This window comes from Hypanus sabinus, chromosome 2 (assembly GCF_030144855.1).
Source record: "Hypanus sabinus isolate sHypSab1 chromosome 2, sHypSab1.hap1, whole genome shotgun sequence".
In the NCBI taxonomy this organism is placed as follows: domain Eukaryota; kingdom Metazoa; phylum Chordata; class Chondrichthyes; order Myliobatiformes; family Dasyatidae; genus Hypanus; species Hypanus sabinus.
Window position 1 is genome coordinate 9,564,072 of NC_082707.1, and position 15,112 is coordinate 9,579,183.

The following is a 15,112-nucleotide window of genomic DNA, read 5'->3' on the forward strand; positions in this document are numbered from 1 at the left end:
TAGTTCTTAATTTGTTGAAGTAGTGAGATCATTTCCTTTTCAATCCCAGCCTTTTCTGGCATCTCCAAGCCTGACTGCCTGAAACCGCAGTGAGCAAGAGAGTTCTGAGTTGTCTTGCTGCTTATTTCTCACCAATTATCAGTGACAAAGATCAGAAGCACATTCAACTGACACTATTTGAAAACTCTTCGCTGTAAGCACAGTGTAGTGTCCAACGGCCACACGTGTCCACCCGGCTGACACAAGTTCATGGGTTCCCAACATTCTTTATGTCGTGGTCCCTTACCATTTTCCAAGCAGACCGCGTACCACAGGTTGTGACCCCCCGCGCAAGTTATACATTATTTGTCAGAAGTCTACTGGCCCGACGAGGCGATACGGTGTCCCAAACAAACGAAAGGAATGAGGGCTATTTTATGGATTAGATTTTGTTGCTTAAGAGTTGTTCCAAATAAGCAGCTGCCCTGATTAACTGATGGTCCAATTAACCGGAATCCGATGTACTTAGCAGTGTTCGGAGCTGTACGACATCGTGTCAGAGAATTGCCATTTGTGAAGCTTGAGTTGAAGTGTAAACAGTTTTGTTGCTTCTCTGCTGCTTTCAGGTATGGTGTGTGAAGCCAACAGCCATTATAACGCATGCGCTAGCGCTTGTCCAGCCACTTGCACTGACCGCTTTGCTTCGGGGAACTGCAGTGAGCCTTGTGTGGAGGACTGTGAGTGTAACCATGGCTTTGTCCTGAGTGGAAGCTCGTGCGTGTCTGTGGAGAACTGTGGTTGCACGCACAAGAACAAATACTACGAGGTAAGTTGGAAGTGTTTGTGGTACACTTTGGTTTCTATGGAAAGAAGGTTCTGTTTCCCATCAGAGCACATAGCACTTTTGGAAATAAACCTTGCCGTTTGTGTGCCAGAAAGGTGCAATGTTCTGGGAAGACGGATGTCGAGAAAGGTGCCGCTGCACTGGCAATGACCGAATCGTGTGCGAGCCAGCAACTTGTGGACCGGGAGAAATCTGCAAAGTGCAGGGTGGCAATTTGGGATGTTACGGCGCTGACACTGCCATTTGCCACATCTATGGCGACCCGCACTACACAACATTTGATGGGAAGCTGTACCATTTCCAGGGTGCCTGCAATTACACGGTGACCGAGACTTGTGGAAATACATCTGTCCAATTTTCTGTGACGAGTAGGAATGAGCACCGAGGTAGTCCGAGCTGGACTGCCATTAACTCGGTGAGCGTGCGCCTGCACAACCTCCACATTGCATTGCGGAAAAATAGGGACGTTTATGTGAGTATTATATACTGGAAAGAGTATAATTTTCAGCATTGACATGACGTTGTCAAGCAACAGTTGGGTTGTTTGTGATTTTCTGGAAGCTAACTCTGTAATGCTTTGTTTAGGTGGATGGAGTGAGGGTGTATCTCCCTGTGACACCCATTGCTTCGGTAAGACTGTCGCTGGTAGGGTCATATGTTGTGCTCCAGACCGACTTTGGTCTTCAGGTGAAGTTTGACGGAGATCATCAACTGGTGGTAGTTGTGGACGAGAGATACAAAGGACAGCTGTGTGGCTTGTGTGGAACCTACACCAATGACCAACTGGATGACTTCCTGAAACCTGATGGAATACTAGCCTTGGATTCAAACCAATTTGGGAACAGTTGGACAGTTACTGACGATGACTGGCCGTGAGTATTGCTGTGTGTGATTTACGTGAAGAAAAACTAGCAAAATGTCTCCACAAGTCCTGAAAAGTGTTGCAGCAAGTGGCAATGTTGCGTGAATCTAAGCAATGTTGGGGCAAGGAAGCAATATCAAGGAGATAATTCGAATCAGCACGAGTGTATTATTCTTTTGAACGACAAGGGCACACAGGGGAGAAATGTAAAGATATTTCCAGTGTTGATTTCAGGATGTCTTTCAGTCTTTTCAGTTGTGTAACGGAGTCATGTTGTTTCTTGTGTATTCTGATGGCATGGTGTATTTTTCTCTCAAGCCCTGCCCGTAGCCTTCCAAGCTTCTTTCTGTTTTGGAGAGGACTGAATGGGATAAATTAAATTTGAGAAGAGTGAGAGGTTGTTTCTGTTGCACAGGTGTAACCAAACAGCTCCACTTCCACCTCCATGCGAGCCAGCAGCAAGCGAAGAGGCAGAGAGATACTGTAAAATAGTCTTGGCTAACCCTGGTCCATTTGAAGAGTGCCACTGGCATATCCCACCTCAACTCTACTTTGAGAGCTGCGTCTACGATCATTGTGTGACTGGCGGAGACTCTGTTCAGATGTGCAACATGCTGGAGTCTTATGCTTCAGCTTGTGAAGCAGCTGGTGTTGCGCTGGGAGACTGGAGGCAGCAGAGTGGCTGTCCTCAGAAAAGTAAGTCCAAACTCTGAATCTATTCCTCTGTTTTACTTCTGCATGTGGTGAATGGAGAAACCCAGTTAAGAGACAAAAGTCATTTTCCATCGGAAACCCAAGCTTTTTGCTGCCCAATCAGCTCCATGCAAGTTGCTTTGCAGAGAGTTGGGCAAAGGGATTCTAGTAGTTTACATGTTGTCCCCCACTGATGAATGAAGGATTGTTTTTGAGAAAGGTATTCAAGAGTTAATACTCTTAATGTTTGAAGTTCCTGATGCAAGCTGAGGCTTTTGCCATCAGTGACGTTTCTGGGACTGCATCATGCCACGATGTAATAGACCGGTAAAAGTTGCGCAATATCTCCTGAAGGAGCCTTCCGGCTCAGTGTACAGAAACCCGAGTACTTTGCAGCAAGTAGCAAGTCCTTCAAGCTGACAATGGCATCTGAATAAACATCTCTGCTGACTGGCACTGAAGTCTGATTAACAGGGAACGTAATTTGTTCTTCCTTTCCCTCTAGATTTTGAGTGATAGCCTGTCCTCATTAATTGTCTTTTCTTTTTGAATCTTTTTATTATTGTTATATTATTCAAAAATAACACAAATACATCAAAGTAACAATACTTACAATGCCTGAAAGAAAAAAAAAGAAATTATCTTAAAGATCGAAAATTTTGTGAATATAAAATAGCTCTACTAAGAGAAAAGTGTGGGGAAAACCATTAGGAGTGCAACCCCGGAGCCATGCGTCATGCAAAAAGCTTCTAAAAATAAACATCAAACCGCCAGCAAGAAAGAAAAATATATCAAAAAAACTTACAATTAGATGATGGAGAAGATCTATCAATGAGCTCAAATGATACTAGCGAGCAAATGAGACCCATCATTTCTCAAAATCAAATAAAGTTTCAAAGGTTCCACTTCTAATTTTCTCCAAACTAAGACATAGCATCACTTGAGAAGCAGCATTGTGACAAAGTAGGAGCTGATATATCCTTCCACTTCAACAAAATGGCCCTCCTTGCTATCAATGTAACAAATGCAATAACATGTTGGTTAGACACAGAAATACCATGGATATTTTGAGGAATTATTCCAAAAAGCACAGTCAAGTTATTAGGTTGCAGGTTAACTCCGAGTGTTTTAGAAATTGTCGAGAAGATGACTTCCAGAACTGTTCCAGTATAGACCATGACCAGAACACATGTGTCAATGTAGCTATCTCAGTTTTACATCAATAACTATCAACATTGGGAAATATTTCAGAGAGTCTCTCCTTGGTCAAATGGTAATGATGTTCAATCTTAAATAAAGGACTCTTATCCCATTGTAATAATAAATGATAAATTAAAAGTCTTAATCCTCTGGTGCCTCCCGTAAAGTACGGTACTGAGCGACTGTACAGTGTCTTGATTCAATAGTAAGGTGTTGAATATTTTCAATAGTTGTTGAGAGTATTCCGATGAATGTCTGTCTTTCTGAACTCAGCAGGTTGTCCACTGGATTGTAACTTTGACAAAGACCTGTGCCATTGGGCCCAATCCAAGAGCGATACGTTGGACTGGACACGCAACAGAGGGCCGACACCATCATATAACACAGGACCAAGTTTTGACCACACCACAGCAGGTAGGTGATGTGAGATTGCTGCTCAGCCACTGTGCACCTGATTTCTATTGGAAGAATAAACCTTCTTGTGTTTGCAGGTGGTTACTACATCTACATTGAAGGCAACGATGGCCAACCAGGAGACCGAGCCCATCTGGTCAGTGTTCCATGTGCGGAGAGAGGAGCTCACTGCATGCGATTCTGGTACCACATGTATGGAGTAGGTCAGCGCATGGCTTTGAATGTTTACCAGATTGAAAGCGGAACAGCAGTGCTGAAGTGGTCTGATTCAGGAAATAAGGGAAACCGATGGATTGAAGGACAGGTTGACCTTGACCTGTCTGGAGGTTCTCAGGTAGGCTGCGTGGATAATATTCAAGAAGTCACTGAAATGATTTTTTAATTCATACAAGTCCAGGTAAATAAACCATAATGGAGACACCATGTACCCAATGGTGTTTGCATTGGGTGAAAATGATTGCAAAATTTTAGTGCATTTCCCACACTGTCCAAAGTTGATGAGTTTGCAGATATTCTTAATGCTGCACGCCACTGTTCTCTTTCCTCTCCCCTTGCAATCAACGAGTTTTAGTCCATCAAAATTTGTAGACCTATCAACCAGTGATCCACTTTAGGGAATTCCCGACACAGCTCTTAATTAATTGAAACCTTGCACTTTATTGTCTATACGCAAATATGAATGCATCTTTTTACTGCAGAAACACAGAAAACCTACAGATTTCTGCAGAAACACAGAAAACCTACAGCACAATACAGCCCCTCGACCCACAATGCTGTGCCGAACATGTACTTATTTTCGAAATTACCTCCGGTGACCTATCTATTTCTCAACTCCATTTACGTATCAGGAGTCTCTAAAAGACCCTATTGTATCCAGCTCCACCACCATCGCCGGCTGCCCATTCCACGCACACACCACTCTATATGTTAAAAGCTTACCCCTAACGTCTCCTCTGTACCCACTTCCAGGCACCTAAAAACTGTGCCTTATCGTGTTAGCCATTTCAGTCCTGGGAAAAATCCTCTGCCTATCTACATGATCAATACTTCTCATCGTCTTATACACCTCTATCAGGTCACCTCTCGTCCACCGTCGCTCCAAGGAGAAAAGGCCCAGTTCACTCAACTTCTTCTTATAATGCGTGCTCCCCAATCCAGGCAACATCCTTGTAAATCTCCTCTGCACCCTTTCTATAGTTTCCACAAGTTAAATCCTAAATTTTATTGTTCTCTCTGTAACAGTACTCATTCAGAACACTTACTCAAATTTTAACACTGAAATTGGGATCTCCTGTTGTCCAAATGATTGATCTTTCTTCTCCCAGCCCCTGGCATTTCAGTCTTGCGATAGACTGAAATGTCAATGGAATTATTTTGGACGTATAGAAGTGCTGTTGGTGAAATTGAATTTCCTGTCCTTTGCCTGATATGACCCGCTTATTGCACTTTTTCTGTGCTTTACAATTTTGAAGAGCCGGCAGTTATTTTTCAAATAATTTTTGGATATATTCTCTCTTGAATGATTTCATCACAGTCTCAGAACTGTTGTGCACCCATGATTTACTGAAGTGAAATGCAAGTTTGGGGCTTCCGTCGTGCTGCTTGACTGGCTGTTTCCTGCTGAAGTTTTGCTGCTTTCTCTGACAGATCCTCCTGGAGGCGGTCCGTGGCCAAGACTACCGGAGCGATGTTGCTGTGGATGACATTTCCTTTCACGTAGGATGCTGTGGAGGTGGGTCTGTTGTACTCGGCGCTTGCTTTCACTGTAACAATACTAATAGCGGCACTTATTTAATTCAACAAAATTGCATTGCTCCTGTCATGCTGTGGTTGTCTTTTGGTTTTCCATGCTTTAGTCAACTAGAAATGTGAGATGATGTGATTCTGTTATGAAGGTTAATCTGTTCTGCGTCTGTACTATTTTATTCCTGCAGAGGGTTGTGGAACGACAACAACTACGAGCACCTCAACTACAGCCAGTACCACAACGCCCGCCCTTACAGGTATGGGAATGCAATGTGTATGTGATGTGGAATCTTTGTGGTGCGGTTTATATTGGAGGTTTCCAGAATGGTAGAAATTCCTGGGAGAGAAGGAGGCCTCTCAGCCCATCGCAGGCATGCCATGCTAAAGTAGTACCTTGTAGTCTTTTGCTTCTTGTAGTTTTCCATCTTAATAATTCTGGTTAAACAAGTTCATCTGCATACTTGGTGAGTTGTCAACATTTGGAGGGAATTGTGTCTGCATGGACCGCTGTTCTGAGGTCTTCATTTTCTGAGCACTAATGTTCACGTTTTGGGTGAAAAGAAAATTCCTTGTCTCCTCTCACTCTACCCTCAATTTCCTCAACTCTCCCTCTCCAGAGATGATTATGCCATCTGTTAATTGAGTTGTTAATCTAAACATTATCATCTACATTGAGTTATCAGTCCCATGAATCTCTTTGGTAAAGAATGCAAATGGTCATAGTCTGATCCTGAGAAGATCCATGCAAATCGCCAGTACATTCAGAAACATAGAAACATAGAAAATAGGTGCAGGAGTAGGCTGTTCAGCCCTTCGAGCCTGCACCGCCATTCAGTATGATCATGGCTGATCATCCAACTCAGAACCCTGTACCTGCTTTCTCTCCATACCCCCTGATCCCTTTAGCCACAAGGGCTGACTAACCCTCCACATCGTCAAGGATACCTTCAAAAGTCTGTACCTGAAAGAGTTGGCATCTATTGATAAGCCATCAGGGCATGCCTCCCCATTACTGCCATTGGGAAAGAGATAGAAGAGATGGAAGATCCACACTCGGATTTGAGGAACAGCTTCTATCGTTCTGCCGTAATATTTCCGAACAGTCCGTGTATGCTACCTCACATTTCCCCTTCTGTTTATTTATTTATTTTCTGCTTCTAACTTGCAGTAATTTGGAATGTGTTGTGCTCTATTCCTTACAGTAAACAACAAACTTCACGAAGTATGTCAGTAATAACAAGAGTAATTCTGACTATTTTGATGTTTTCAGAGTCTTCCTGCATAGTACAAGGAGATCCTCACTATATGACCTTTGATGGCCAAGCTCACGACTTTATGGGAACGTGCACGTACACCTTATCAAAACTGTGCAGTACCAACAGCAGTCTGCCCTATTTCAAAGTTGAAGCTGCAAATGAGCACAGAGGCGGTAACCCGTACGTGTCTTACGTGAGACAAGTCAACGTTGAGGTTTCCAATCACAGAATCACGCTCGGGAAGGGGCGTGTGGTAAAGGTAAGGGCTGGATGTGCTAAGTGTCTTTTGTCAGGTGCATTGCAAGGTCTGCAGAAGAATCAATTGATGAATGATTTGGATGCTTGCAGGTTGATGGGGAAGAGGCAGTGCTACCTGTTGCAGTCAGCCCGGGTGTTGTTGTCACTCTGTCTGGGCAGTACGTCGTCATTGCCACTAGTTTTGGATTGCGAGTGAAGTTTAATGGCAGGCATCGAGCTGAGGTGACTCTCCCGAGTCTCTTCAAAGGCAAGGTGTGTGGAATGTGTGGAAACTATAATGAAGACAGAAGGGATGATTTTCTGAATCCAGATGGAATAATGGAACCTGATTCAGTCAGCTTGGGCAACAGCTGGCAGTCTGGAAATGACACAAGGTACAGTGTGACTGGCAGCAAGCTGCTGGCAACTTTTCCATTCGGTTGGAAACTAACTGTCCAGTTTCCAATCCCCATCGTTATGCTCTTTGAGTTTTGATTTAGCTGGAAGTAATTGTGATTTGGGATGCTGCTGTTTCCCCAGGTGTACTCCTGATGTTGGCATCAGACCAAATTGCAGTAAGGATGAAAAGCGTATCATCGAAAGTGAATATTACTGTGGGATAATCAAGGATGCAGACGGTCCTTTCAAAGGGTGCCATTCGAGAGTCGACCCGGAAGCTTATTTTGCTGACTGTGTGTACGACCTTTGTGCGTTAGGCATGGAGCAGGAGGCTCTGTGCAGCAGTTTGGAGTCGTACGGAGATGCATGCCAGTCAGAGGGAGCGAGTGTGGATCCCTGGAGGAATGAGAGCTTCTGCCGTAAGTGCTTGAGAGTATAGTGCCAGACCTTTCAGTGAGACTCAGTGGAGATAGAGAGCAGTGAGAAGTGTTTGATGGAAGGAATGTCAGATGAAAGTAACGTGTAACCGTATGGATTCCGTTCACAGCTGTAAAGTGTGGAGCGAATAGCCATCATGAGCAGTGCGGCTCAGCTTGCCCAGCCACCTGTGTGAGTCCGAGTGCTCCATCGCGCTGCTTGCAACCTTGCGTGGAAGGCTGTGTGTGTGACAGTGGTTACCTTCTCTACAATGACCGATGTGTGCCAGAGGATAAGTGTGGTTGCTGGTATGAAGGAAAGCACTACCCAGTGGGCTCTGAACTCTGGACAGATGATACCTGCTCAAGAAAATGTAGATGTCCTTCTGCAGGCAGTAATATGGTGTGCAGGGATTCAACGTGTTCTACAGGTTCATACTGTGGAGTTGTAAACGGCGTCCCCGGTTGCTACCCATACACGTACGGTATCTGCAGAGTGCATAATGATCCGCATTACAACACCTTTGACAAAGCCACCCTCCACTTTATGGGCAGCTGTACGTACACAATCGCCAAGTCGTGTGGAAATTCCTCCTCCCTTCCGTACTTCAACATTGAAACAAAGAATGAAAATCGTGGCAACGCAAGAGTATCTTACGTTCAGAAAGTTCATGTAACTGTTCACGGCCACAGTGTTTGGATTGTGAAGCGGGAACGTCGGCGGGTGTTGGTAAGTCTCTTACTGTAAGTCTAAATCTGCTAAAGTACAGCTCTCTCCACGAAAAATCATTTGACATGGAAACACTTGATCGGTAAAGCACTTTGCTTGTAACTGGAGATGCGAGTAAGTGAGAAGGGATGCGCAGTGCGACGGAAATGAGTCTAATTAAAGCGGCATTGAGAGCTTTTTATCCTCAGCTGAAGTGGGGCTCTGAACGCAGGTGAGTGTGTACGGATGTGATGGCTAAGATCATTAGACATGCCTGAAGGGCTTGAGAGGAGTACGGTGCAAATGGTTGTTTTGTTTCTCCAGGGCTGCGGCCCCATACAGTCTGTATGATGCAGTATTTCGTCTTGTGCACAGGTTGATGACGTGTGGGAGACCTTACCTGTTGGGCGTGGCGAAGGTGGCCTGAGTGTGAGAAGGAGCGGAAGATACGTGGTGCTGACAACTGATTTCGGCCTGTACGTTTCTTACGACACTGATCATTCCGTGGAAGTGAAGGTGCCCAGTACGTACTTTAATCGGGTTTGTGGTATGTGCGGTAACTACAATGGAATACGGCAGGATGACTACATGAAAGCTGATGGAACGCAAGCTAAGGATGACAACGAACTGGGAAATAGCTGGAAGGTGCCACCTGACGAGCCAGGTTGCGACCCCGTCGAGCCAGAAGAGTGTAAGCCCGCAGATGAGGAGCGCTATCGAGGTGATGATTTCTGTGGTCTGATCACCAGTCAACAGGGGCCATTTGTAAACTGCCACTCTGTGATCAACACCAATGGTTTCTTTGAAAGTTGTGTTGTTGAACTGTGCTTGACCGGAGGAGACGAAGGAGCTCTGTGTAATGCCCTGCAGATCTACTCAGATGCCTGCCAGAGAGCAGGAGTGACCATTGTGCCATGGAGGAACTCGACTTTCTGTGGTACGTATGAGTTGTCTCCTGCAAATGCTGTTGGAGTAATACACTGGATTCCGGTTCATTGAGACACCCGGGACCAGTGCATTTTGGCTTAATTAAGTGAATGCCCCCAATCAGCCAAAGGGTCATGGAAATAATTAAAAGTTATTAAAAAAAAAAGACAAACTGCTGTTTAACCGATCAACAAATTATCTACATCCATGATGAAGATGGCAGAATTTGTCATCAAATCACCATCAGTTAAAATCGATACTTGTTACCGGATGGAAGTCCGAGAAGAGTTTATTCAGCAAATTATGTATTTAAAAGAAATACAGAGCAAATTGGAAACCATCCAGTACTACTACAGTACACTAAATCAATGTATTAGTTCCCAATAGTTATCGATAGAGGAATCACTCAGTAGACGCTGCCATTTAATGAAGGAGATCAGTGCAGACACCGGTTGTTGATTGTACTGCCTTCATACAGTGCTTTAGCCAATTGCATGCCTCAAAACTCCACTTTTATTGTAACGTTTAAGGCGTTTGCTGAGACACTCAAGTTGTTTGTAGTTCTTAATTTGTTGAAGTAGTGAGATCATTTCCTTTTCAATCCCAGCCTTTTCTGGCATCTCCAAGCCTGACTGCCTGAAACCGCAGTGAGCAAGAGAGTTCTGAGTTGTCTTGCTGCTTATTTCTCACCAATTATCAGTGACAAAGATCAGAAGCACATTCAACTGACACTATTTGAAAACTCTTCGCTGTAAGCACAGTGTAGTGTCCAACGGCCACACGTGTCCACCCGGCTGACACAAGTTCATGGGTTCCCAACATTCTTTATGTCGTGGTCCCTTACCATTTTCCAAGCAGACCGCGTACCACAGGTTGTGACCCCCCGCGCAAGTTATACATTATTTGTCAGAAGTCTACTGGCCCGACGAGGCGATACGGTGTCCCAAACAAACGAAAGGAATGAGGGCTATTTTATGGATTAGATTTTGTTGCTTAAGAGTTGTTCCAAATAAGCAGCTGCCCTGATTAACTGATGGTCCAATTAACCGGAATCCGATGTACTTAGCAGTGTTCGGAGCTGTACGACATCGTGTCAGAGAATTGCCATTTGTGAAGCTTGAGTTGAAGTGTAAACAGTTTTGTTGCTTCTCTGCTGCTTTCAGGTATGGTGTGTGAAGCCAACAGCCATTATAACGCATGCGCTAGCGCTTGTCCAGCCACTTGCACTGACCGCTTTGCTTCGGGGAACTGCAGTGAGCCTTGTGTGGAGGACTGTGAGTGTAACCATGGCTTTGTCCTGAGTGGAAGCTCGTGCGTGTCTGTGGAGAACTGTGGTTGCACGCACAAGAACAAATACTACGAGGTAAGTTGGAAGTGTTTGTGGTACACTTTGGTTTCTATGGAAAGAAGGTTCTGTTTCCCATCAGAGCACATAGCACTTTTGGAAATAAACCTTGCCGTTTGTGTGCCAGAAAGGTGCAATGTTCTGGGAAGACGGATGTCGAGAAAGGTGCCGCTGCACTGGCAATGACCGAATCGTGTGCGAGCCAGCAACTTGTGGACCGGGAGAAATCTGCAAAGTGCAGGGTGGCAATTTGGGATGTTACGGCGCTGACACTGCCATTTGCCACATCTATGGCGACCCGCACTACACAACATTTGATGGGAAGCTGTACCATTTCCAGGGTGCCTGCAATTACACGGTGACCGAGACTTGTGGAAATACATCTGTCCAATTTTCTGTGACGAGTAGGAATGAGCACCGAGGTAGTCCGAGCTGGACTGCCATTAACTCGGTGAGCGTGCGCCTGCACAACCTCCACATTGCATTGCGGAAAAATAGGGACGTTTATGTGAGTATTATATACTGGAAAGAGTATAATTTTCAGCATTGACATGACGTTGTCAAGCAACAGTTGGGTTGTTTGTGATTTTCTGGAAGCTAACTCTGTAATGCTTTGTTTAGGTGGATGGAGTGAGGGTGTATCTCCCTGTGACACCCATTGCTTCGGTAAGACTGTCGCTGCTAGGGTCATATGTTGTGCTCCAGACCGACTTTGGTCTTCAGGTGAAGTTTGACGGAGATCATCAACTGGTGGTAGTTGTGGACGAGAGATACAAAGGACAGCTGTGTGGCTTGTGTGGAACCTACACCAATGACCAACTGGATGACTTCCTGAAACCTGATGGAATACTAGCCTTGGATTCAAACCAATTTGGGAACAGTTGGACAGTTACTGACGATGACTGGCCGTGAGTATTGCTGTGTGTGATTTACGTGAAGAAAAACTAGCAAAATGTCTCCACAAGTCCTGAAAAGTGTTGCAGCAAGTGGCAATGTTGCGTGAATCTAAGCAATGTTGGGGCAAGGAAGCAATATCAAGGAGATAATTCGAATCAGCACGAGTGTATTATTCTTTTGAACGACAAGGGCACACAGGGGAGAAATGTAAAGATATTTCCAGTGTTGATTTCAGGATGTCTTTCAGTCTTTTCAGTTGTGTAACGGAGTCATGTTGTTTCTTGTGTATTCTGATGGCATGGTGTATTTTTCTCTCAAGCCCTGCCCGTAGCCTTCCAAGCTTCTTTCTGTTTTGGAGAGGACTGAATGGGATAAATTAAATTTGAGAAGAGTGAGAGGTTGTTTCTGTTGCACAGGTGTAACCAAACAGCTCCACTTCCACCTCCATGCGAGCCAGCAGCAAGCGAAGAGGCAGAGAGATACTGTAAAATAGTCTTGGCTAACCCTGGTCCATTTGAAGAGTGCCACTGGCATATCCCACCTCAACTCTACTTTGAGAGCTGCGTCTACGATCATTGTGTGACTGGCGGAGACTCTGTTCAGATGTGCAACATGCTGGAGTCTTATGCTTCAGCTTGTGAAGCAGCTGGTGTTGCGCTGGGAGACTGGAGGCAGCAGAGTGGCTGTCCTCAGAAAAGTAAGTCCAAACTCTGAATCTATTCCTCTGTTTTACTTCTGCATGTGGTGAATGGAGAAACCCAGTTAAGAGACAAAAGTCATTTTCCATCGGAAACCCAAGCTTTTTGCTGCCCAATCAGCTCCATGCAAGTTGCTTTGCAGAGAGTTGGGCAAAGGGATTCTAGTAGTTTACATGTTGTCCCCCACTGATGAATGAAGGATTGTTTTTGAGAAAGGTATTCAAGAGTTAATACTCTTAATGTTTGAAGTTCCTGATGCAAGCTGAGGCTTTTGCCATCAGTGACGTTTCTGGGACTGCATCATGCCACGATGTAATAGACCGGTAAAAGTTGCGCAATATCTCCTGAAGGAGCCTTCCGGCTCAGTGTACAGAAACCCGAGTACTTTGCAGCAAGTAGCAAGTCCTTCAAGCTGACAATGGCATCTGAATAAACATCTCTGCTGACTGGCACTGAAGTCTGATTAACAGGGAACGTAATTTGTTCTTCCTTTCCCTCTAGATTTTGAGTGATAGCCTGTCCTCATTAATTGTCTTTTCTTTTTGAATCTTTTTATTATTGTTATATTATTCAAAAATAACACAAATACATCAAAGTAACAATACTTACAATGCCTGAAAGAAAAAAAAAGAAATTATCTTAAAGATCGAAAATTTTGTGAATATAAAATAGCTCTACTAAGAGAAAAGTGTGGGGAAAACCATTAGGAGTGCAACCCCGGAGCCATGCGTCATGCAAAAAGCTTCTAAAAATAAACATCAAACCGCCAGCAAGAAAGAAAAATATATCAAAAAAACTTACAATTAGATGATGGAGAAGATCTATCAATGAGCTCAAATGATACTAGCGAGCAAATGAGACCCATCATTTCTCAAAATCAAATAAAGTTTCAAAGGTTCCACTTCTAATTTTCTCCAAACTAAGACATAGCATCACTTGAGAAGCAGCATTGTGACAAAGTAGGAGCTGATATATCCTTCCACTTCAACAAAATGGCCCTCCTTGCTATCAATGTAACAAATGCAATAACATGTTGGTTAGACACAGAAATACCATGGATATTTTGAGGAATTATTCCAAAAAGCACAGTCAAGTTATTAGGTTGCAGGTTAACTCCGAGTGTTTTAGAAATTGTCGAGAAGATGACTTCCAGAACTGTTCCAGTATAGACCATGACCAGAACACATGTGTCAATGTAGCTATCTCAGTTTTACATCAATAACTATCAACATTGGGAAATATTTCAGAGAGTCTCTCCTTGGTCAAATGGTAATGATGTTCAATCTTAAATAAAGGACTCTTATCCCATTGTAATAATAAATGATAAATTAAAAGTCTTAATCCTCTGGTGCCTCCCGTAAAGTACGGTACTGAGCGACTGTACAGTGTCTTGATTCAATAGTAAGGTGTTGAATATTTTCAATAGTTGTTGAGAGTATTCCGATGAATGTCTGTCTTTCTGAACTCGGCAGGTTGTCCACTGGATTGTAACTTTGACAAAGACCTGTGCCATTGGGCCCAATCCAAGAGCGATACGTTGGACTGGACACGCAACAGAGGGCCGACACCATCATATAACACAGGACCAAGTTTTGACCACACCACAGCAGGTAGGTGATGTGAGATTGCTGCTCAGCCACTGTGCACCTGATTTCTATTGGAAGAATAAACCTTCTTGTGTTTGCAGGTGGTTACTACATCTACATTGAAGGCAACGATGGCCAACCAGGAGACCGAGCCCATCTGGTCAGTGTTCCATGTGCGGAGAGAGGAGCTCACTGCATGCGATTCTGGTACCACATGTATGGAGTAGGTCAGCGCATGGCTTTGAATGTTTACCAGATTGAAAGCGGAACAGCAGTGCTGAAGTGGTCTGATTCAGGAAATAAGGGAAACCGATGGATTGAAGGACAGGTTGACCTTGACCTGTCTGGAGGTTCTCAGGTAGGCTGCGTGGATAATATTCAAGAAGTCACTGAAATGATTTTTTAATTCATACAAGTCCAGGTAAATAAACCATAATGGAGACACCATGTACCCAATGGTGTTTGCATTGGGTGAAAATGATTGCAAAATTTTAGTGCATTTCCCACACTGTCCAAAGTTGATGAGTTTGCAGATATTCTTAATGCTGCACGCCACTGTTCTCTTTCCTCTCCCCTTGCAATCAACGAGTTTTAGTCCATCAAAATTTGTAGACCTATCAACCAGTGATCCACTTTAGGGAATTCCCGACACAGCTCTTAATTAATTGAAACCTTGCACTTTATTGTCTATACGCAAATATGAATGCATCTTTTTACTGCAGAAACACAGAAAACCTACAGATTTCTGCAGAAACACAGAAAACCTACAGCACAATACAGCCCCTCGACCCACAATGCTGTGCCGAACATGTACTTATTTTCGAAATTACCTCCGGTGACCTATCTATTTCTCAACTCCATTTACGTATCAGGAGTCTCTAAAAGACCCTATTGTATCCAGCTC

The 15,112-nt window shown here is 44.1% G+C and overlaps 1 protein-coding gene across 1 annotated transcript in view; it reads left to right on the top strand.

Moving 5' to 3' along the window:
• The window catches only part of LOC132402895 (uncharacterized), a 75,647-nt gene that overhangs the window by 22,752 nt on the left and 37,783 nt on the right, over positions 1–15,112 (top strand). The window contains exons 30-48 of the mRNA XM_059985968.1: positions 606–805; positions 915–1,295; positions 1,409–1,695; positions 2,101–2,381; positions 3,855–3,992; positions 4,070–4,326; positions 5,640–5,724; positions 5,927–5,995; positions 7,009–7,253; positions 7,343–7,626; positions 7,772–8,049; positions 8,178–8,776; positions 9,131–9,692; positions 10,846–11,045; positions 11,155–11,535; positions 11,649–11,935; positions 12,341–12,621; positions 14,095–14,232; positions 14,310–14,566. Coding sequence (XP_059841951.1) covers positions 606–805; positions 915–1,295; positions 1,409–1,695; positions 2,101–2,381; positions 3,855–3,992; positions 4,070–4,326; positions 5,640–5,724; positions 5,927–5,995; positions 7,009–7,253; positions 7,343–7,626; positions 7,772–8,049; positions 8,178–8,776; positions 9,131–9,692; positions 10,846–11,045; positions 11,155–11,535; positions 11,649–11,935; positions 12,341–12,621; positions 14,095–14,232; positions 14,310–14,566 — 5,210 coding nt within the window. The remainder of the gene's footprint in view (positions 1–605; positions 806–914; positions 1,296–1,408; positions 1,696–2,100; positions 2,382–3,854; positions 3,993–4,069; positions 4,327–5,639; positions 5,725–5,926; positions 5,996–7,008; positions 7,254–7,342; positions 7,627–7,771; positions 8,050–8,177; positions 8,777–9,130; positions 9,693–10,845; positions 11,046–11,154; positions 11,536–11,648; positions 11,936–12,340; positions 12,622–14,094; positions 14,233–14,309; positions 14,567–15,112) is intronic.